Consider the following 21,983-nt stretch of genomic DNA (forward strand, 5'->3'; position numbering starts at 1 on the left):
AACCTATGGTAATAAGCCACATGAAGACAATGCCGGTGCCTGCAAAGGAGATACTTAACTCTCCATGTGTAACTTACTACATGCAATGGCATTAGCCTATTGGATTAACCATTGGGGATGAAGTCATATTTGTTTTCTTTACAACTATATGGACTGCCCCACTAATTTGCTTTTTTAGTCACCTTGAGCACTCCTGAGCAGGAAGTGACAGAAGGGTGTCATCACCTTCATGTTGTCTTTGGCTTCTCCACCGATACTGTCAACAAGGCAAAACATTTGAGCCACTTAAAGGTTTAGGCTGAGATACTGATGCATCTGCTCTCTGAACAATTCATTCCTTATGGAAACACGTAATAACCTTAACTTGGTTTAACAGTCCATTAACTAGGTCGGGCCCTGCAACTTTACGGGAGAACCAACCTTGTGCTGGAGCAAGGAGGAAGAAACCATTGTACTTAGAGAAGAGAGCTGACCCATAAGAGCAAAGTGGGTAAACTCCTGCTCCTGCTTGGGGTAAAGCTGCTTACCTTTACACCATACTCCTTCCACTCAGCCTGCTTTGGACCTTTAAGCATTTAAGGGTTCACATTTACACCACTTCAGGGGAAAAAAAAAATATCAAAAAAGCCTCCTAAAACTTTCTAGCAGTCAAGCGGAAGGGTTTGGGGGTTGCTTGGTTGGTGGTTTTTAACCCATAGCATTTCATGAAACTGTGCTACCAAGAAATCTTAAATAGTTAAAGTAAGAGGTGATAGTATTGCCAGTGTTTGCAGGTAAAAATCAGAAATTATGGCTGAAAAATATTTACATTTCACATTTGCAAGGCTGCTTTTTTACCTCTTTTAACATCCAATTGTGATCGGTGTTTTTAAGGGTGAGGGAGTATGGAGGGAGCTAGAGAGATTCATATTGAAACAGAATGAAACAAAATTGTCTTCCAAAAGTGAAGCTGATCCAAATGGGATGGTGGTGGTGGAAGGAGTAATAGTAGGGATAGTGAACACTGAAGACTGACAGTGGGTCAGGCATGGGCTTATGAAAGGGCATAATGGGAACAAGAGCAGCACTTTAATTTTGGGTTCTGCATGTGGAGAAACATCACCGTGTAACTCCTCTCCCTGTGAATCAGAGAGGCTAGGCAGGGTAGCAAGGTTACCTTAGTTTTAAGGTTAGCAAATCCTTTGCCTGGCTTTGTTAGCAGGGAGGCAGCGTGATTTCCTGCTGCTTCAGCGGAGATGGTGCCGCACTGGGAAACGGGCTGCAGATTCCCAGGAGCGAAGCACGACCCAGCCAAGAGCCTGATGCTCCCGGGACAGCTCAGGCAGGGGTTGGCAGGGCGCCAGGGAAATGTGTGGCAGGCGTTGGTCATCTCCGCGCCGTCCCAGGTCTCCCAGCCCTGGGAGGAGCTCAGGTGGCTGGGCTTTGCTCCGAGCCACGTTATGCCTAGGGCTGTGGCGCTGGGTGTGTGGCGTTCGGGCTGCCCTTGCTTCCCAAAAGCATCGTCTGCAAGTGCCCGGGGACCCGCCTGCAGCGCCGGTGGGCGCCCTGAGACCGGCCCACGAGGGACGGCCGGAGTGGCTGCGCTGAGCCCCGGTGGGCCGGCACCGGCACTGTGGGGGTCCCGCCGCCCTGCAAACTGCCGCTCCCCCCCCCGCACCTCGCCCGGCTGCCCCCGGGCCTCGACGGCAAGGTGAACCTCGGCGGTCCCCCCCCGAGGCGCTCTCATCCCCGGCCCGCCCCTGCACAGCCCGGGGGGCTCTGTAGCTCCCCGTCGCCCGCACACCCGAGCGGCGCCGCGCAGCTCCCCCGCAGCCCGGTGCCCGCCGCAGGCGAGAGGCAGCCGGCGGGGCGGGGGCACGGGCACGGGCGGGGCCGCCCCTCCGCCGGGCGCGCAGCTATAAGGGCAGCGCGGAGCGGCCCGCAGCGCGGCGGGAGCTATGGGCAACCGCGTCACCCGCGGGGACTTCGAGTGGGTCTACACGGAGCAGCCCCACACGCAGCGCAGGAAGGAGATCCTGGGTACGTCCAGGGGCTCGGAAGCGGCCGCCGTCGGGGCGGGCAGCCGGGCTGGATAGCATCGCTGGACGGGGAGGGGCGGGCGGAGCGGAGGTGCCGCCGAGAGCGGCTCGGGGCACCGGCCAGGCGGCGGGGGCTGCAGCCCGGTGGGCTCGCAGGGATGTTTTCCCCGGGGGGCGCCGCTCTCCCGGGGCCGCCCCGCCTTCCGGAGGCGGCGGGGGGCGCCGGCGGCTGGGGGGTTCCCCGGGCGGCAGGGACGGCGGCGGCGGGCTGACATGGCGGGGCGGGCGGTGGCCGGGGCTGCACGGGCTCGGCCGGGGCTGGCGGCAGCTGCCGGCGGGGGCCCGCGGTGGGCGGCAGCGCTGCGGGCCCGGGGGGCGGCTGGGAGCGCGCCGACGGGCGGGTCCTCCCGGTGCCCGGGCAGCGCCGTCGGTAAGCGGGGATGCGGGTGGGCGCTTCAGGGAGCGGTGGGAAGTGCCCGCTGCAGGTGCACGCAGCCTGCACGAGTATGTATGTGAGTTGGGAGGGTTTGGCTTTTGGCTTGGGGGTTTGGGCTTCTCTGAAGATGGTTGCTGAGAAGAACTAGTAATTCAGAATTGTTGCAGAATATATTTTCAACATTTTTGTAATAAAGAACTTATTTCCCCCGGTTTTTTTTGTTTGGTTGGTTTTGGTTTTGTTTTTTTAATTTGGGTTGTTCAGTTGGTTTGTTGTTTTGGGTTTCTTTTTTCCTTCTCTAATGAGTAGGATAAAGTTTTAAAAGATCTTTTATAAAGGAAGGCACTGAGTTTATGGCTGAGGTGCTGCACAGGGTCTATGATAATTGGGTGTAGTTTTTTAACTCCTCCACAATCTGATAGATTTAATCCATGGTTAATGTAAATTACAAAAACATTTCCAGTATAATTGCAGTGGTGGAATATCCTGGTGCAGGTTTGAATTATATCCAGTAAAATAATAATTATTTTACTGTGTAATCATGATAGAGAGTCAAAAGATGTCATTATGTAAAATGATGCTTCTTGGTGTCATGCTACTCATCCTTTTGGTCAAAGGAACTATGTTTTGGAAAGCTACAGGTAGGAGTGTGCATGGTGATCTCTCCCTTACCGAATCTCTTGCTTTCCTGATCTTGCTGTAGAGTGGGGACTGCAAACTGTGATGAAGTTGTGTTGTAAGGAGGTAATGGAGTGATGGGAGTGCTGCCTTGCCCTTGCTGCAGCAAACTCTTTGTAGGACCTTTCAACTGCATACTTGCAGAGGTTTGCCCCCACTCTCTTTGGACTCGGAACTAACAATTGGAATCAAGGTCTGCCTCTTTCCTCGCAGCCCCCCTGCCCCAGCTGTGGGAGCAGAAGGAAGGTCATGGAGAAATACAACATCAAAAGAGAGACATGGAAGATGTGGGCAGAGCAGTCTGTGTCTGACAAGGCAGAATGGATCATGAGGCTAATGTCACAGATATCAAAGTGTTACCAAAAGTTATTGAAACTGTAATGATATCCCATAATATATTGGTATAATGAACATCACTATATTATTCAAAGCCTGAGGGTCAGCAAACCCCTGTATGTACCTAGAGTATGTACTTACCAAAGTGTCTAGTGCCTATTGAGCTGGAGCGTGCTGTAAGAATCTTACATACGTATGAACAAATATCTGTAAACATCTACATATTTTACATTTTTGTATATAGCAGTGCCTTGAGGACAGCATTCCATGCTGGTAAAGGAAGTATTTTCTTCCCAATAGGTTAATGATTTAGTTGCTAAGCACTGAAACTTGATTGTTTTCTGTTCAGGCTGCAGCTTTTTGAAATGTTGGTCTCAGGCATGGCTAGTTGGATTTAAATGCAAATTGAAATTATCCATTAGGAAAAAAATATGGGCAAACTGATAAACATATAAGGCAGTTTCTTTCTACGTAAGGGGGTGTTGCCAAAAGCTGTTGGTCCACTATGTTCTTATAGAGCAACTGAGAGATACTAATGGTCAGTCACAAAGTTGTATGTCCTGGCTTGAGAGTTAGGAGCCGAGGTGTCTAAGATTTTTGTAGTCCGTGACAATATGTCTGAATGATAACTTTGTGAGTACAATCCTCTGCTATGGGCAGGGACATCTTTCACTAGCTCAAGTTGCTCAAAGCCTTGTCCAGCCTGACCTTGAACCCTTCCAGCATTGGGGCATCCATGGCTTCTCTGAGCAGCAGAGCTGTGAGCCGTGTGTATCAGCTGGGCTGGCTGGAAGCTAACTTACGGCAAGACACTGTTGCACTAGACGAACCGACCTACTAGGGATGTGATTCCAAATGGCTATAATTATACCAGCAAATACATCAACATTTTGCACAAGGGAGAGGTGATACTTTCTCTCTTATCTATTTGTAGTATCTTCCGCTTGGACTTCAGATATTAAAATGTAGCTTGTGCTTGGTGCTGTCTAGGTGCCAACTGCTTCAAAGTTCCAGCGGCGATCTGTTGCCAAGCTGGCACTTTGGCCCTGATCATTTTAATCATGTTCCTGAAGGCATTATTCATGCTTTTCAGTTTATGAAATTGAATTGTTTCATTGCTGTTCTCTCACCCTCTTGTATGAAAAGCCTGTTACTGTCTTGTGTCAGGACTGAGGTTGGTGTAATGCTGCAGTGAGCTGTGTTAGGGAAAGTCCTCGCTGGAAACTAATCCAATGGAGGAAAGTTTTGGGTTTTTTGTCTGGATCTGCTTATCCTTGCCGTATAATTACACAAGTGCTATTAGAGGGAGCTGTAACATGGGGTATAATATAGAGGGGGTATCTACTTCTAGTAGAAATAGAATTTCTACTTTAGTGGCAGTAAGGGTCTGTTGGGTTGAACACTTTGAGAGCTATGGTCTTCCACAGTGGGAAGTACTGGTGTTTTTTTGGTCCTGAGAGAAGATGAAAAAATCATTGCTCAGATGCTGGTAACGCTATGAGCACACAATGAATGGTCATTTCACCTGTGAATAGTTTTCCAAGTGCAAGAAGTGAACAATATGTTATGGGATGGAAAGAATGAGATCTTATTTGTGCTCTGGGTTGGATCTAACTTTATAAAATTACTGTAGGTTGGTCAGAAGATGTCTTGCCTCTCAGGATCCTTAGGGAAGCACTTGTTTACTCCTGAGGATGTGGGCTTAATCAAGGTTGCTCAGGGTAGGCTAGGAGCATCTGAATGTGATCTAACATCCAAGAATAATTAAGAATTGGTTCTTTGGCAAGTCATTTTGGAGTGGAGATGGTGCAAGTGTTTTCTATGTGCTTTATCCTGTAGAAAGGCTGAGGTGTTAGCTTATGGGGTGGGGGAGCTAGAACAAAGTAAAAAACCCAAATCCATTTTATTTTACATTTAGCCAATCTGAGTGTAATAACTTCCAGCTCTGCCCACTTCTTTAGAGATTAGTCTTCTGTTTCTTCCAGCTGACTCTTCTGTTGCCTCTTTAAACCCCACATTTATGAAAATTCTGATAAATTGTACCTATTGAAGTGTGCAAGATGCATATCTTTTCAGCTGAAATCAAAGCTCTGAACTATGTATGCTTCTGGCGAAGAAACTGAGTTTGTTTCCCGTTATGCTGCAGTATGTGGGCCCAGTGCTGTCACTGATGTGCACGTTCTGTGATCAGCACATTCAGAATAGCTGCGATCTCAGTGCTCACACCAGTTCCCTGTGGGCGTCATCTATAAAATAAATCACATGGGCAGAAAGTCACTGGTTTATGCACTTGTGGTCTTCTGCTGAAAATGTATTAAGTGCAACTGAAGGCTTCAGCTTACACCATGTTGCAGGTTTTTGTTTCAGAGGGAGCTGGAAGCCCTCTTCTTAGCGTTCCTACCTCTCTTTACTCTGAACCAGCTGATACACAAGCAAAAACAAACAGATCGTAGCTGCTGTCATACTGAGGTTCAGGCATCATCCATCTCTGCACCAGCAATGTGGCACCACTGTGGTGCTTTGCCTCTGATGGCCACTTCTGAGTGACCCAGCTCCCTTGCACCAGCTAGCACAAAGGCATTTAGGAGCTTGTGTGTGGAAAATAGAAGATTAAGACCCTTGCACTTGCACAGTGGATGTGTAAAACTTGAGTGTAGTTAGCTGCGCCGAAAAGGTTTCTTACTAGTTTACATACTGGAGGGGGCAGGAGACTCTGCAAAGCCAGAAGTTTTTGTCATGCACGTTGACCTATGTCTACCTGTGTACTGGTTCATGTATGGTTTGAATTAATCATAGAATATTTTGGGTTGGAAGGGACCATCTAGTCCTGCAATGAGCAGGGACATCTTCAACTAGATCAGGTTGCTCAGAGTCCCGTCCAACCTGACTGTGAATGTTTCCAGGGATAGGGCACCTACCACCTTTCTGGGCAACCTGTTCCAGTGTCTCACCTCCCTCATCATAAAAAAAAAAAAAATACAATCTTTACATGTAGTCTAAATCTATCCTCTTTTAGTTTAAAACCATTATGCTTTGTCCTATTGCGACTGGCGCTACTAAGAAGTCTATCCCCATCTTTCTTTTCTTATAAGCCCACTTTAAGTGCTGAAAGGCCACAATAAGGTCTCCCTGGAGCGTTCCCTTCTCCAGGATGAACAACTCCAACTCTCAGCCTTTCCTCACAGGAGAAGTTGTGCCATCCCCTGATCATTTTTGTAGCCCTGCTCTGGATACTCCAACAGGTCCATGTCTTTCCTGTACTGAGAACTCAAGTGTGCTGTGCTGCTCATGAGCATGTTCATGAGCTGAGCTGCTAAAAGAAAAAACACTATCATGTCAGCAAACTGACTTCTTTTGTTTTGAATTTTTTTTTTTTTTTGTATGAATAGCAGCTCCAGCATAGGGCAAGGGGTAGTAAAGCTAACAGCCTATGCCTGGTGTCTCTTATTCGTTCTGGCAGGAACTTACAGTCAATAGGACATAGTCCAGGACAGCAGCATCACAGAGATCTTCTCCGCTCCCCCCCCACCCCTTCTCTTTAACAGGCCTTCTAAAGTCTTATACTGAGTAGTATCTCTACTTTGACTATACCTGTATGCTGCACTTGTGGTCAAGATAAAGGAAGATGAAAAAAATAAATTTCTTCTCTTGTTACTACTAGCTTCTTGTGGATGTGGGCAGGGCTGCTGCTCCTTTAAACCTCCATCACCTCTGTGTTTGTGGATGGCTCCTGCTCACGCCCACATCCAAATCCCATGTATGCTGAAACGTGCAAGATCTAAGTATGGGTGTTGCATCAGTGAGAAATTGTGTCTGGTGCTGTCACTGAGGTCTAACTGGGTCCTTCCTGAGGCATCTCAGGAACTTTGTCAGTGGGAACAGAGGATGAGGGAGGGTTTGGAACAAGGGATTTCCCATCTCCTGAGGAGGAGGAACATCAGGACCTAGCAACTGGCAGCTTCTCCAGGAACAATTACTCCAGCCCTAACTGAGGATCACTGTAGGGCTATGGTGAGTGCTCCTGGGAAAATATACGTAGTCAGGGTAATTTGTCAGCAGTGTTTCAGAGTGAGGCATGCCTCTAGAAAGGTGACTGATGCTTACACACAGCAGTGGAATGATCTCTGTGAAATGTTAATTCAGTAAATGAGTTGTTTCAGAATCATGAATGCTTCTGAAAATATACCTGTAGTGTTTGTTCTCTCTTGACTGCTGTTCTTTCATCCACACAGTGGTACCAGTGGGGAAATGCTAGCTTTCACCATAGCAGTGCAGATTGCAGCTGCTCTGAAGTTATGGTATAGAGACCGTGGAGCTGACTGGGCAGAATTATTAACTACATCTACCTACTGTACTAAAGTGCCTGCACTGCTTTTGCAGTGCGCTGACCTTGGAGACAAAGTCATGCTTTCGCACTGTTGCACGTCTGTACCGGTATCCCCGTGCTCCGAACGGCAGGAGCGTGGCTCAGTTTGGACGACTAGAAGCAGCACGTGTGGATAAGCTGTCTGCTGGGCCGAGCTAACAGGCTTTCTCAGTAAGCTAGAAGCTGGAGAATGTGCTCTGGAGACATCAGAGTAGCTGGAGCTCTCCTGGTCCCGGTGGACTGTAAAAGGCAAATTTCACTCCTGTGTGGTCACGTTAACTTGTGGGGTCTGCACCCCTCCCCTCCTTATCTAGAAGGGCTGAATGATGGCTTGTTTGTGTTCCCCCCCCCCCCCCCCCCCCCCCCCCCCCCCCCCGCCTCCTATTCATCTGCCTGCTGTATGCCATGATTATGCGTAATGAAGAGCTCACTATAGATTACATCTTATGCCCATCATCATGTATTAGTCCTGACCCAGTGCTTATTGGGAAGCAATGGACTCTGGCCATATAGAAGCTCATCACTTTTATAATGGAAAAGTGCCCAGGAAGACCATAATGGAAGCAATTCAGGAAGAGCAGCATGATGAAACTATCTGCTCAGATGCCTTATAGTGTGAAACTCTAGCAGTTTCAAGAGTGGAGAGTAGGTGTCTGTTTACTTCTCCAAGTCTAATGTGTAGGAGATGAAGGTGGTCATTACCGTGTGGCTGACAGTCCTTTGTGGCTCCTGGTTCGGCACTGCACAGTAGCTCTGTCTCTGACTCTCTGTTGCCTTCGGGACATGCAGATGGCCGATGTCTGGTTTGCGCAGCACCTACAGACACTTGTCACAGCAGCCTTACAGGGTTGTCCAGGTTTTCCGACTGTAAGTGCTCAGTGTTGCCTTGCCAGCATTTGTTCAGCTAACTGCAAAGCATGAACATGGAAGAAAAATGAGATACTTATGTTGTCACATCTTTGTGTCAGTGTGCTATATATAAACTGCAGTCATCAGGATCGCTTAATCTGAGTTAAATGTGTTTCACTGAAGAGTCCTTGGCCTCAGGTTTTGAAAGGGTCAGCGTTCAACACTTTGCATGTGGAGCACTCCTGAACAGAAAGGTCTCTGCCCTCTTATTCCACCTGCGGGGCTTCTAGTGAGCCTAGCAGCCCCACCTCTCAGCCTCCCTGAGGTTTCTCCATGCCATGGAAACAGGAAGGTTTTATCAGTATTAATGATAAACAGACACAGTATTGTGGTTTAACTAGTATGCAAAAATATACTGTTGGAGAGGAGTTAATCATGTGTTGAATTTAATATTAAACCCTAGCAAGTTACTTAATAGCTGTCACTGGCGATAAATGCAACCTACCTGCGTTGCTGCTGCTTGCTGGTTGCTACTCTGAAACCTATTAAATGTAATCTGCAATCCCTGTTAGCTGCTGTGAAAAGAAATAGGTCAAAAAATTTCACTGTTCTTAAACTACAATATAAAGCAGCTCTTATTTTCCCATCCCATTAACACGTTTTTTGGTCAAAGTGGCCTTAGTTTGACCGGGCTGAGGAACAGATTTGGTTGTGTTACATCATCTCTTGTGGTGACTGCAGTAACTTATACTTACCAACTGCATGACTGGAAATTTATTAAAGGGTTTTCTGGGTTTTGGACAGATGTCCCTAAACAGGACATTAAGCTACATAAGATTGTATTTCTGTAACATATTTTCTGACCAGGTCATTATATCAAGTTATTCTTTAGAGTGGGTATCCCAGCACTTTGTGTAAAAATTTTGGTACCTGTCTAGGTACCAGAGAACAATTTCTAGCATGTTAGCATTTCTAGGGTGAAAACTTTAATTTCAAAAATTGTGAAAACAAGGACAAAACCAAAACAGCAAAACAAAAAAGCCCTGTGCTTTCCAGAGATGTTTATCAAAAAGTTTGGCTGACTTTAGAAAGGTGTTAACTTTTATTAGAGCTGGCCCACCACTTGGAAAATCTCTCTCTTGCCTGAATACTCCTCATGATGATTTTTGCCCCCTTGTCCTCAGAAGAGGAAGAATCAAGAATGCCTCTTTTCTCATCATCTTCTGCAGCGTTTTTCTAATCTTCATTGTCTCTAACCTCTGTCAAGCTGGGTTGAAGTTGGCCAACAGGCTCAGAAGTTGCTGGAATGGTTGCAGAGCATGACTACAACAACCTGCTTTCTTAAGCAGTGCTCAGTCTTTGAATTTTTGCAAACTTCTCAGGGCTCGCTTCTGTAAAAGCCCTTCTGCATCCTGCACTCAGTCCCTGCCACTGCTTGCAAGGTCACATGAAGTTGGGTGTATTGTCTCCAGTATTTGTTTATAGTATATACAGCTGCCTAGGTGAAAATCGTTATAATCTGATTTTCCTGCAATGGTATCATACTGTGACACTCAGATGATAGTTTTCTATTCATAAAATGGGCCTATCAAACTTACAGGGGGCACACTGTGTAACCTCAGGGTTCAGAATGACTGACTTGTCCCACAGTTTTACCTGTGTAATCTGTAATTACTGAGAAATGCAGAGTATGAGTTAAAGGAGGGAGACCAGCAGGTGGGTAAAAGCCATAAAACAGTGATAAAATTCATGTGCAAGTTAATACTGGATGTGTGAAGTGTAGGTTTGTAGAGAAGCGACCTGAAGCAATGAACAGCACCTAGAAGATAAATGGTGCTTCTGCGTATTTTCTTTCTCTTAAAAGGGCAAAAGAAAGGCCAGTGGAACCCAAGCTCTGTAAGCTCTTTCTGGCCTGACGCGAGTCAGCCCTGGCCAGCCTAGCCCGTGTCTCTCTGATGCTGTATTGCAGTGTTTGTGAGGCCACATGAAGCTGTTGTGTGATTACTTATGTGACTTTTGTACCTGGTTTTGGTATGTGACTTGGGAACAGAGACAAATTTGGCGTCTTACAAATTCCTGATAATATTACTGACTTTCTTGCGATGTTACCATCTGCAAAGAGTTGTACATGTTGTAAGCATTGGTGAACACTCAGAATACTTAGGATTTTTTTTTTTTTTAATGCTGCATTTGTCATTTACCCACAGAGCAAAACCTGGTGAGCCTGTTGGTCAACCCTCTTTCCTCTGCTAGTATGTATGAAGCAACAGTGTAAAAAAGGCTACAAAGCAGGCAGTTGTAACCCTTTTGTGGAGAACAGCATCTGGACTGGGCAAAATAAAAAAGGAGTTAAAAATTTGACAGAAGGTACTTCTTGGAGCTTAAATCTGGTGGGCTTTGGCATACTAATGCTCATCGTTGTAAAGGCACGTGATGCCACATATTGACCATTGGGGTAATTTTTTTTGTATATGTCCCAATATATGTGTCTATATCAATCACAATTGGACATGATGCTGGAAGTGGGAATGGACTCAAATCACTAGTAAAGCTCTCACTGTAGTGGCAGTCCTGCTCCGGAATTGCCATTTTGCGAAAACAGGGCCTCAGACATCACTGCTCAGACCAGTGGTGGTTATGTTTACCTAACTGTGATCTAATGAGATTTTTCTCTGCATTTTACCCTTTAGCAAAGTATCCAGAGATCAAGGCTTTGATGGGACCGGATCCACAGTTAAAGTGGATTGTATCTGGAATGGTCTTCACGCAGTTTCTAGCCTGCTACCTGGTGAAAGACTTGTCTTGGAAATGGATTTTCTTCTGGGCTTATGCTTTTGGGGGTTGTGTCAACCATTCTCTGACCCTAGCCATCCATGATATTTCACACAACGTCGCCTTTGGGAACAAGCAGGCCAAGTGGAACAGATGGTTTGCAGTCTTTGCCAACTTGCCAATTGGCATCCCTTATTCTGCCTCCTTCAAGAAATACCACATTGACCATCATCGGTACCTTGGTGGGGACAGCCTGGATGTGGATATTCCTACAGACTTTGAAGGCTGGTTCTTCTGTACACCGCTTCGGAAACTGCTTTGGCTTTTCCTCCAACCTCTGTTCTACAGTCTGAGACCACTGTATGTGAACCCCAAAGCAATTACACGGATGGAAATTTTTAACGCTCTCATCCAGTTTTCTATAGACCTTTTAATTTACTACTTTTGGGGGCTCAAACCTATTTTTTACTTAATAGCAGGCTCAATTCTTTGCATGGGTTTGCATCCCATTTCTGGGCACTTCATAGCAGAACATTACATGTTTTTAAAAGGGTATGAGACATACTCTTATTACGGGCCTCTGAATTGGCTCACCTTTAATGTAGGCTACCACATGGAGCATCATGACTTCCCCAGCATTCCCGGCTGCAGATTGCCGATGGTAAGTATGGCATGAGCACTAGTGAATTGTGAATTGGATTTTTATAAAAGCTGCTAAACTGTCTCAAAGAAATGACTTCAAATCATAGCAACAGATCTATTTTAAAAGAAAAAAAAAAAGGAAAAAAAAGCACTTTTTGAATTTGTTTCTAATTCTTTCATTTTAAGCAGGAGATGGAGAGAAATGGCTGCCAAATGGTTGTAACAGTTTATTTGATGGAAATAAGAACATCTGAGCCTCAGAGGGCTTGAGGAATACTTTTGGCATGATAAAATCCTCCACAGTGCTCTGAATTTCTCTATTTCATTCCCTTAGCCACTAGGTTTCATCTCTTGGGAAGTTTAAAGGGCTGTCTAAAGTGAGGCAGGTGGCAATTACTACTTGAAATTTGTCTGATGATCAATCTGCTAACTATATTGCTTGATTAACATTAAAAAAAAGTCTTTCTGTTTTTGAGATGGCATAAGTATCGGGGCATGTTCCAGCCTGACACAAATAGCACTAGAAGATAAAGCCCCACTCTACATGACCTGTTTCAGCTCTGCTGCCCCACCCACAGAAACAGAGGATGCCTGATCTGTCATTGGGAAAGTGCTGTGGCTTTCCTCTTTTGAAAGTCAAGGCCCTTTTTGTTTACATTTTATCAGTTGTGGGAATCAAATTTGCAAAGCCCAGGTGTCTAGGAATGGTTTTCAGTTTCCCTCCAGGTATGTAGCTGCTCTTCTGGGTTTAAATACAAGGGTTCCTCAGCAGGTGCTCACAGCGTTAGAGGTACGTGACTTCGAAGTGTTACTCCTACGTACAAATCCTCTGGCATGGAGGGAAGGAAACATCTTCTGTCTCTGGTCTGATGCACAGTTGGGGGCTGCTATTGCAGCATCCTCATGAGGGGGAGGCAGAGCTGAGGGGTTGGAGGTTCAGGAGCTGTGACCTCCCCACTACTGCCACAACAGGTACTACTGTTACGGTGGTATATCCAGGCAAACCCTGCTTTATGGGTCAATGTTCTTCATCACAGAAACACTGTCTGAGAAGAGATTCAAAACAAGAGGAGATTTTCTTGTGGTGTAGAAGAGTGTGGGCTGCCTCTGTATAACCAGCAGTTCTGTTTTAACACACCTCCTTTACTGCTGGAGGCCTGTCCTGGAGGAGCTGGCCATTCCTGGTGGGGTTCAGAGTTGCTGGTTAAGCAGCCCACGCTCACATGTGAAGCTCTCCTCTCAGGCACTCCCATTGTGATACACCCCATAGCTCAGCCGGGAAGTGCACGAGCTTAACTTCAGTTTCAAGTGTTCAAACTTGTTAGATCGGCTTAGATACTTAGATTACTGAAATGCAAATAGAAGAAGAGAAGGAGTTTAGGGCTCTATCTTACACAAGGGAGGTGAGTGACTAATTGAACTTGCTGGGACTGTTGCTCCAGACCTGATTGAGACCTGGAAAGCTCTTCCCCACCCACACCACAAATAGTTGAGCCTCATTCCTCAAGGCAGTGCAGCAGCTGGAAGTGTCTGCCCTCCTGTGTAAAGAGGATAGAGTTATTAGTTGAATTTCATGTGCTCGTGTTCATGTGTTTCCAGCTCTTGGGCAACCGAGACTTGTGCTGCTGGTGGGGGGGATGTCAGGCTTGTCAGTCGTTGTTGCCTGACAGAACTGTATGGAAAACTTTGAGTCTTTGATGAGTGATCCATTACAAGTGAATAATCTATTAGGCAGCCCTTGGCAAAACAGTTACTGTAGAAAATCCTTTGTCCATTAAAACCAGTTGGTTATTCTTTTCTGCAAATTGAAAAGTTCTCTGCTGCTTTGGTGGAAGGAGATAAGGGGACAGATCCTCTATGGGTAGCTTTAGAGTTTGAACTTCATAATAGGTAGGGGTAGGAATCTCCCTTTGCTCTCTTCTGCTTAACCTCCCAGGGAATTCTCCACTTAGCAAAGGTCCAGTTTTTTCAGATCCAGTCTCTGAGGCACTTGAGCTTCTAATGGCTGAATTGTGTAATATGGATGACCTCTCAGTACAGCTATTTTTATTTTTAATTATTGGCAAGTAGAAAGTGGAATAAAGATCTTTATTTGGTTTCTGCGTGATTGAGAGCAGGGGATAAATAGGATCAGAGAATAACTGGATCTTAATCTTGGGAAGTAACTGGCTCTTCCGCTTGCTTATCGGAAAAATAAATTCAGCTTTGTCCTTTGTTACAGGTATGTCATTCAGAATGTTCTGAGTAATGTGTTTGCCACTGGAAAGACCTTTACCCTAGGAGTGTGACAGATGTGAAAGAGGAAGAATTAGGCTGTGCTGTAAGCTTATAGATAATAAAGATGAGTGACATGAGTGTGCAGTAAGAACTCGTCCCACTAGTATAATGAGAGATTACATAAGAGACCATGAAATTTAACATTATAATGAAGGACCTGCTCCAAAAAAACCCCACTATAGACTTAGGACTAGAGTACTCTTTACATGAAGCCTTATAACTATAAAATATTGCATTGCTTACCAAATGAGTAAAAAGGCCCATTCTTCATAATCTGAACCCTTGAATATACTGAGAGAGAGAGAGGACAGGAAGAGGAACTCTGTGCTTTTCCTACAAACTTCAACAAAAACTGCAATGTTACCAGAGGCAAACTAGTTACTCATTAAGCTTGTGGGAAAAGGAAAAAAGACATGGTATGAAACCAGATTTATTAGACAGACAAGACTGGATAAAATGGTAGATGTGCCGGTTTTGAATTGCAGATTTCATTAACCCTATGATGGCCAGGAGGACTAGCTTGAGTGCTCCCTGCTGGTCAAGGACTGTAGGAGGAACTTCTGTAATATACCTTCTAGCATTCTGAACATAATTTTTCAGCTTCTTTTCATAAGGATCTCTAGCTTGTGTATGGCCTCAGGACAAAGGGTCTGTAACAGCTGTGGTGAAATACTAGGTTGCATTTAACTTTGGTGTCTGTGGGATACGATGGAGTAGAACTGGGGTCTTGTTGCTGTGCTCTGCAAGCACAAAACCAGAAGCAAAGTTTCAGTCTAAAAGATGTGATTTCTTACCTACCACCTTGATCGACTTGAAGAAAAGCCTCAATATACCAGGTGCCAAGTGCCTAATAAGTTTCTTTCAGACTTTGCAATCTCTTGTTATCCTTCTATTCGCAAACTAGCAATGAGTTAAGACTCACAGTTGAGATCTGTAAGGAGGAAGGGAGGGAGGAATTGAAGCAGATGGATCATCTCCAATGCAATACAGAGCTTGAGGGGGAAGTCAGGAGCAGGATTTAGGAATCTGTCACAGTGCCATCCCCTTTGAGATGATTTATGATCTGGCTGCAAAACTTGCTACCTGGAAACTGCCATCCGCAGGTTTTGTACTGCACCCAGAATGCAATGGGGAGAATGACTCTTCCAGCCTCAAAAATAGATAGTTTTATGTTGTATTTAGAAGGGAATCTGCATTAAAACCCAAGTACTTTCTGCCCTCTCTGCCCCAGATTTTCTGGTAGGTAAGAAGGAGATAATTTTGGTTTAGGTATAGAGATGCTGAAAGAAATTACAATAGATGAGCTGCTTTTGTTGGGAAACTTGCAAAAGAGAAACCACTTTTAAAATTCTTTCCTGCCATGTGATGGCAAACATGCACCCAACAAACTTCCATGCCTTTTCCATAAGAAAATCCTTCAGAAGTCCTCCTTCTAACTGCATTCATTAAATTTTCCTTTTTCTCTATTGCTTTGTCACAAATATTTTATTGTGGCTTACTTTCTCCTCTGCATTGTTTCTGTACATCTCCTACAGCAGTTCTGCCCAGAGCACGGGGACCTTTGCCGGTGGCGCCAGTGCTGCCTGCCTTCCTGCACAGGGTGCTGCTGGGCACAAAGCCAAGCAGGGAAAAGAACCGCTTTGTGTAGGTGTGGGTCACTGTCCTGCAGCTGATCCAGGGCAACACACTCCAGTGCAAGCCCCTGGTCTTCTCCTGTGGTTTCCATCCTGACCTTCTCATTCAGAATGAGCTGCCACCATACCCTGTAGGAAGGTGCTACACAGACAGGCTTGGTGAGCCAGTAACTCTGCCACCACCTGATACTGGCAAGCAGCTTGCCAGCCCTGACCGAGCCCCCTGCTTCCAGAATATGGTGTGTATGACTTTCTTCAGAATTCACTGCTGGGTGTTTTGATTAATTGTCTTAATTATCAAATAATACTTGTATTCTAGGTGCCTGTTTTAAATCTGTAATACAACTGCAGAATATGTGCACGGAATGTATTTTACTGCAAGTTTCCAGACCCTGCCGTGTTGTGTCCACCTGAGCTCTTCAGCACTATGCCCAGACTATGCTGCTGCTCATGTTTGCTCTAAGTGCAGAATCTGTTGGGCTGAACATAGACAGGCTGTTTATTGGCCTCTTCTCTGAGACGTTTTTTCCTACTTTGTCACTGCAGTAGTTTTTAGTTAGCCTTTGGTGCCAGAGGGCACAGCCACTGCCTGAGACACTGTTCCTAGAAGCTGGATTAGCTTCTGTGAGTGTCCAGCCCTCTGCTTCCATGAGCAAGGGGCAGTACAGACTTTCTGAAGCCCTTGTCAGAATCTACCATGATCAGGAGCTCTGTAGAATAATGTAAATAGTTGAGAAAAAGGGGTCTGATTCAGGCTGCTGTTCCTGTGGGCAAGGGATATGTGGGTGTTCTGGGGAAGAGGGGAAGGGGGGCTTGCCATACGAACTTGGCTGGTGTAGGTGAGGCCTGAATTATGGCTGCAAATTGAGTTTCAGACAGAACTTCTGAAACAGAGGCAGGAGGGAAGGTCTGTAAGCACCAGTGTGCCAGGGAATGACCATGTCAGAGCTGGAGTGAAGCTTTTGGGGCTGAGTGTCCGAGACCCCCCCTTTGTGTTTGCGTAAGGCCTCGTTAGTGGCTATCATTCAAGGGAGCCTAGTGTCTGAACAGCCCTCCCTCTCATCCTCTGGCTATTTCGGTTACTCAGCTGGGAAAAGGGAGGATGCAAAACCCAGATTAAATTATTTCTGGCTGTGGTTATAGAAGGAGCGCAGGGAACTAAATCTGCTTCTACAGAGATCTTAGCCCGTGCCTGGAAATCACCCTTCTTCCAGCCATTAATAGCTACCTGTAATGGGAAATGCTGGGATTGTCTGAATCCCATTGAAAATTAACCACATTTGAAGTACAGACAAACACTTTAAAACAGGATATAGGGAATTAGTAGGAAATCAGAGGTGTTCAGTGTAAGGCAGAATACAATCAGACCTGAACCGAATCTCCCCCCTCCAACACAGCACTACCATGCCAGGGAGCATGAGGAGTATGTAGGGGCTGTGGTACAGAGGTAAAAGATCTTAACAGAGCTTGTACATTACTGGGCAGTGTCTGCTAGGAAGCTGAATTAACGAGGTAACTAGCAGTGAGCCATACTGGCTTGTAATTTGACTTTTGCTGGGATTCTTACCTCTTCACAATCAGTCTGAATGCTGTGTTGAGATTCCACCGTTACACCTGGGATGCTGCTGAGACCCTCCTCCTGGATAACAGTTTCTGTGTCACCCTTTTGCTCCTCACTGGAGGTCCGTACTGCATACAGCAGAGCTGGCTTTAAAACTGCAGGGTTTTTAAAGAGAGAGATCACACTGTCCAGCAAGACAAACTACTCTAGAACAGAGCTTTGTTTGTCTAGGAGGTGGAGCTATAATAAAACCATGCCCAAGCAGTTTATGTGCAAGTTTACAATAGTTTAACAGGCTCTGCTTCTTTGTAAGTGTGTTCAAAAAGCAGAGCATCTAGCTGGAGCAGGGACTACTTGGGAATCCTTGTAGTCCCTGGAATCTGTCAGGTTTGAAACCTCTCTGTCCTCTGGTTCTGGCCCTACTCCCACTACAAGCCCCATCCCCGGTGATGCATGATGCCTCTCTGATGGCGACAGTCTTAAAACCTGGGGATTTGTAGCAGGGAAGAAATTTTATTAGACTCATGATCTAATAACAAATTTTGCAACTCTTTAATCCCAGGCTGAGGGGAGCAGGCTGCCCCTGCAATTTCCTCTGCCTGCTGCAGGAACCCATCTCTCAGATTTCCGTCTTGGTAGCAGAATGGAGGAAAGTCAATGAAGTGAAGGCAAGGCTGCGTCTGGGATTTTCTTAACTGGTATTTCTCTCCTAGTCAGAACCCTCAGCAAACAAGTATTATGACTAGGCAACAGGGCTTTAAATACAGTGTGTTGGAGTCTTGGCAATTTATAAGGTGGATTAGGCATCTCATTGTGTAGAAAAGAGACTCCTGAAATGAGAGAAAATAGCTCTGACGGAAGGCAACGATCCATCATCTTTCACTAATTTCCTAATTTTAGGCACCGCTTACATCAGAAGTCTGCTAAGAAGTACCTAAATGTATTTAAATACATCTCATTTGGCTGAACTTCAGAAGTTCACAAGCAATAACAAGCAACTTCAGGTTATGTCTGTGCTATCAGATCTGAAAGTGAAGACTGAAACACACCCAACACTGTGCAGCTAAACAGCTCGTTCTCTCTCTTCTTCTTCCAGGTGAAGAAGATTGCAGCAGAATATTACGATAACCTCCCACATCACCAGTCCTGGATTCGAGTTCTGTGGGCCTTTGTGTTTGATGACACTATTGGTCCTTATTCAAGGGTTAAGAGACTGTGCAAGCTGGCAAAAGCAAGCTAACAGACTAGCTCTGCCTGTTGCATTGGTGGTTTGTTCATTCGAATGACTTTTCTGCAGCAGTAGTAGGATGTTTGTGTGTGCTGGGTTAGCATGGATGCGTGCTCCTTAGACTAAGAGGTTGAGTGTGAAAATGAAGCAATTGGATGCCTATTTTCTATTATTGATACCTTTTTAATAAAGGATATTTCTGTATATAACCCTGAGAAACTAGATTAGAGTGAGCTATGATGATGTGAACCTTTGGTCTAGGCTCAGAATTAAGTTCCTGGACCATGTGTGCCCAAGTCTGAGTTCTGGCCTAGCATGCAATGGAGGATGCTTGGTGCGTGTCTGTGTGAGCATGTGTGTGTGTACTTTAGGACTGGGTTCTCTTTATGCCAGATTAAAAGTAGATGCTCTGCGTGCACAGGACTGTGGAAGCATGGAGGACTGGCATGCAGTAGTAAATGACACTAACTGGAGAACACAAGGGTGCCTTTAGCTCAATGTCTTGTCTAATCTGATCTGTTATTTCTGATAATTGCTGGTAGCAGAGATTTTGTATATGAAATGGAATATGTGTATATTTTTGTACATTTGTATCATTATTTCAGTAGCTGCTGTTTGACCTTTTCTGAACATTTCTATTCTTAGGGTCTAATACTCAGTGTAGCTAATTGGCAGAGCTGAGCTGCGGTGTGGAGAAAACCCTTCCTTTAGCCTCCCGCTTGTTGTCTGATGAGCAGCATGGATGTGTCCCTGAAGGAAATGGGTGGTCCTTTCTCACTCACCTTTTCAACAGTATTCCCTAACATCACGTTTCTCATCTTTTTCTCCGTTGTATGTCCTTCTGGGAAAGGGAAGATTCTAGTTTTAATTGCTGCTTGCCAAGGTTATTACTATTTCTGATCACCTTTCTTGGTCTTCTCTATGTTATACCCCTTTCTGTTAAGGGTATGAGTCAGCAAAGACATGGAAGTGTTATGGTGATATTTATCCCTAACTGCTTTCAGAATAATTGTAACTCTTTGCCTCTGTCATTCAAGGGGCACCAACTTGACATTTGGGAAGGACATGATACTTCAGCTGTATATAAGTTGCCACTGCTGGTGTTAAGGGGGTGTACCTTGAACACGGAGCTGGGGCTCTTTCTGCCTCTGTGTGTCTTTGTGCTATTGACGTTAACATTAGTCTGTTATTTCTGCCCGCTGGAATAGTTAAATCTTCCTGCCTGTCCTCCCAGCTACAAACTTCTGGCTATCTTCAATAATTCCGTATCTTCAAAAACCTTATTCACCATACCTTTATCCAAGCAGAACAATATCCTGGGAGTCAGGAGTTCAGATGCCATCTAGTAACTTCCCTCCACCCTGGAAAGCTGACAAGTTATTTCTGTCCTTACTGAGTGGTTAAAAGAGAGATCTATAAAGGTCCTCTTACATTCTAACCCTCTGATGGTTTGACTTCGTTTTGTTTGTTTTTCATCTGGAAATCCATGTCTGTAACAAAGAAAAGGATGATTGTGCATTCTTGTTGGTCCCTTAAGGTATGCTATTAGGCCTGGGAAGCCTGATTTCCTCAATAAACGCAAATTTGTTCGTTTCTCCTACAGCCTTGGATCCAGTGAGTCAGTCTGTCTGGCACACCAGGGAGCTGAGCTAGCCTGCTGCGATTTGGGTTCCTCTTCCTCCTCTATTTCTCCATTTTTCTCATTTGTCTGATTTCTAGCAGTTGGGTAGATACCCGCATTTGCTCAGCAGTGCAAGATCCTTTCTGACGCAGGGGCCAACATTCATAGATACTGTTTTGATCTGTGGGTTGTGCTTCTGGAAAAGAAGAGGAAGAGCAGGGCTTCTTCTGACACTTCAGACTTTGCTGGTTCTTCAATGAAGAAATACTTATGTTGTTACATCTTAATTATTAAAGCCTCTTTTTCTCCCAAAAGAAGAGGCTTTGATGTGGGAACCTCTATTAACTTCTTTGTATCAGTGCTCTTGTCAGGGAGCTTCAGTTTTTTATTAATTTACTTCAGTGCTGCTAGCACTCCATGATCGCGTAATCAACTTTCTGTGCCATTAGCAAGCTGTTCCTCAACTCTTTTGGCCAACTTAGCAAGTTAATGTAAAAACCATAATAAAGATTATACTGTCTTCCTCAATCTGACTATTGTCCTCCTCTATGGTGAGTGACCTTTCAATAGTTCCCTTACTCAGCTGTTCCACGATGCAGTTACATATGTGGTCTATAGGTTGCTAGCCTAGCCTGACATGGAGCCTATGATATGAACAGAGGGTAACCAAAATTGGCAACCGCTTCTTATCCTGCCTTCCATCAGTATTTCCATCGCAGTCTTGGCTTGCTTTGCCTGAGCAGCCCCACAGCTCTCCCGCTCCGCACTGTCCATCTCAGCGGGAATTTGAAGTGGCTGGAAGTCTGGTACCTGCAGGTACGTGGTGCAAGCCGAGTTTCAATGTGTGTGAATGCTGCTGGAGAAGGCCATGAACCTGTCCTCTCCATGGGCACTTGTCCTTGCCACTAATGCTGCAGTAATGTTGGCAGAAGGGTGGTTTTTTTCATAACCACAGGGCACATGGGTCTGGGTTAAAAGTACATTAGGGCTATGTACAGTTTTATTCTTTCCTTAAAAATTAATCCAGATCTTCGTGTGTGACCACACTAATGATCTTTCAAGAGGAACAAGGAGGAGCAAACAGCTGTATGAGGTAACTCTGGCCTGCCCTGCTGCAGTGGCTCAACCAGCCCAGCGTGAAGGGACCGTTCTCTGCAGGGGCAACAGGCAAGCTGAATTAGCGTCTGGGAGGGGGAGATCTTCTGGTGGTGCCATGACTGCAAATACGCCACCCTGCGCATCCCTGTGGCCGGAGGGGTAAGTTGGCAACCAGCAAAGCACTGGTGGTGCCAGGACGGCTCCCCTGCGTCTGCTGGCCAGGCTTCCCCTGCCACCCCCGTCCACTGTGCTCCCGCACGACTGAGTGGCCCTGCGTGAGCTTCACCTTATTGCGTCTTAATTATATGAGGCCTGCAAAGGTAGAAGAACATAAGCAACCTGTGTTTACAGCAGGTGGCTGATGTTAACAGGGGCTTACATCGTATCCAGGCTGTACGCTCGGCCTGAATTACAATGCCGTTATTACTGACCTCAGGCATAATGCTGCATTCCAAGGGAAAACATGA

The 21,983-nt window shown here is 45.6% G+C and overlaps 1 protein-coding gene and 1 long non-coding RNA gene across 3 annotated transcripts; one reads left to right on the forward strand and one right to left on the reverse strand.

The window, feature by feature from the left end:
* The first annotated feature begins 1,882 nt into the window (after positions 1-1,882).
* On the forward strand, positions 1,883-20,946 carry DEGS2 (delta 4-desaturase, sphingolipid 2). The gene is made up of 3 exons (XM_037394066.1): positions 1,883-2,019; positions 11,374-12,116; positions 18,666-20,946. The coding sequence occupies exons 1-3, from the start codon at positions 1,938-1,940 to the stop codon at positions 18,807-18,809; spliced, it is 969 nt and encodes a 322-aa protein (XP_037249963.1). The 5' UTR covers positions 1,883-1,937; the 3' UTR covers positions 18,810-20,946.
* Positions 5,356-17,689, reverse strand: LOC119150913. Of its 2 annotated transcripts, none has more exons than XR_005105230.1 (3): positions 17,576-17,689; positions 8,537-8,742; positions 5,356-5,714 (listed from the first exon to the last, which is right to left on the reverse strand). It is a non-coding gene; the product is annotated as an uncharacterized LOC119150913 (long non-coding RNA). The 2 variants fall into 2 exon arrangements; XR_005105229.1 differs by lacking the exon at positions 17,576-17,689 and adding an exon at positions 14,618-14,699.
* Positions 20,947-21,983: the final 1,037 nt, after the last annotated feature.

Source organism: Falco rusticolus, chromosome 7 (genome assembly GCF_015220075.1).
Source record: "Falco rusticolus isolate bFalRus1 chromosome 7, bFalRus1.pri, whole genome shotgun sequence".
Classification (NCBI taxonomy): domain Eukaryota; kingdom Metazoa; phylum Chordata; class Aves; order Falconiformes; family Falconidae; genus Falco; species Falco rusticolus.

Excerpts from the sequence above, each read along its gene's own strand:
- DEGS2 (XM_037394066.1), top strand. The coding sequence starts at position 1,938 with ATGGGCAACCGCGTCACCCGCGGGGACTTCGAGTGGGTCTACACGGAG. Across the intron at positions 2,020-11,373 it reads GCGCAGGAAGGAGATCCTGG|CAAAGTATCCAGAGATCAAG; the intron begins GTACGTCCAGGG and ends TTTACCCTTTAG. Across the intron at positions 12,117-18,665 it reads CCGGCTGCAGATTGCCGATG|GTGAAGAAGATTGCAGCAGA; the intron begins GTAAGTATGGCA and ends TTCTTCTTCCAG.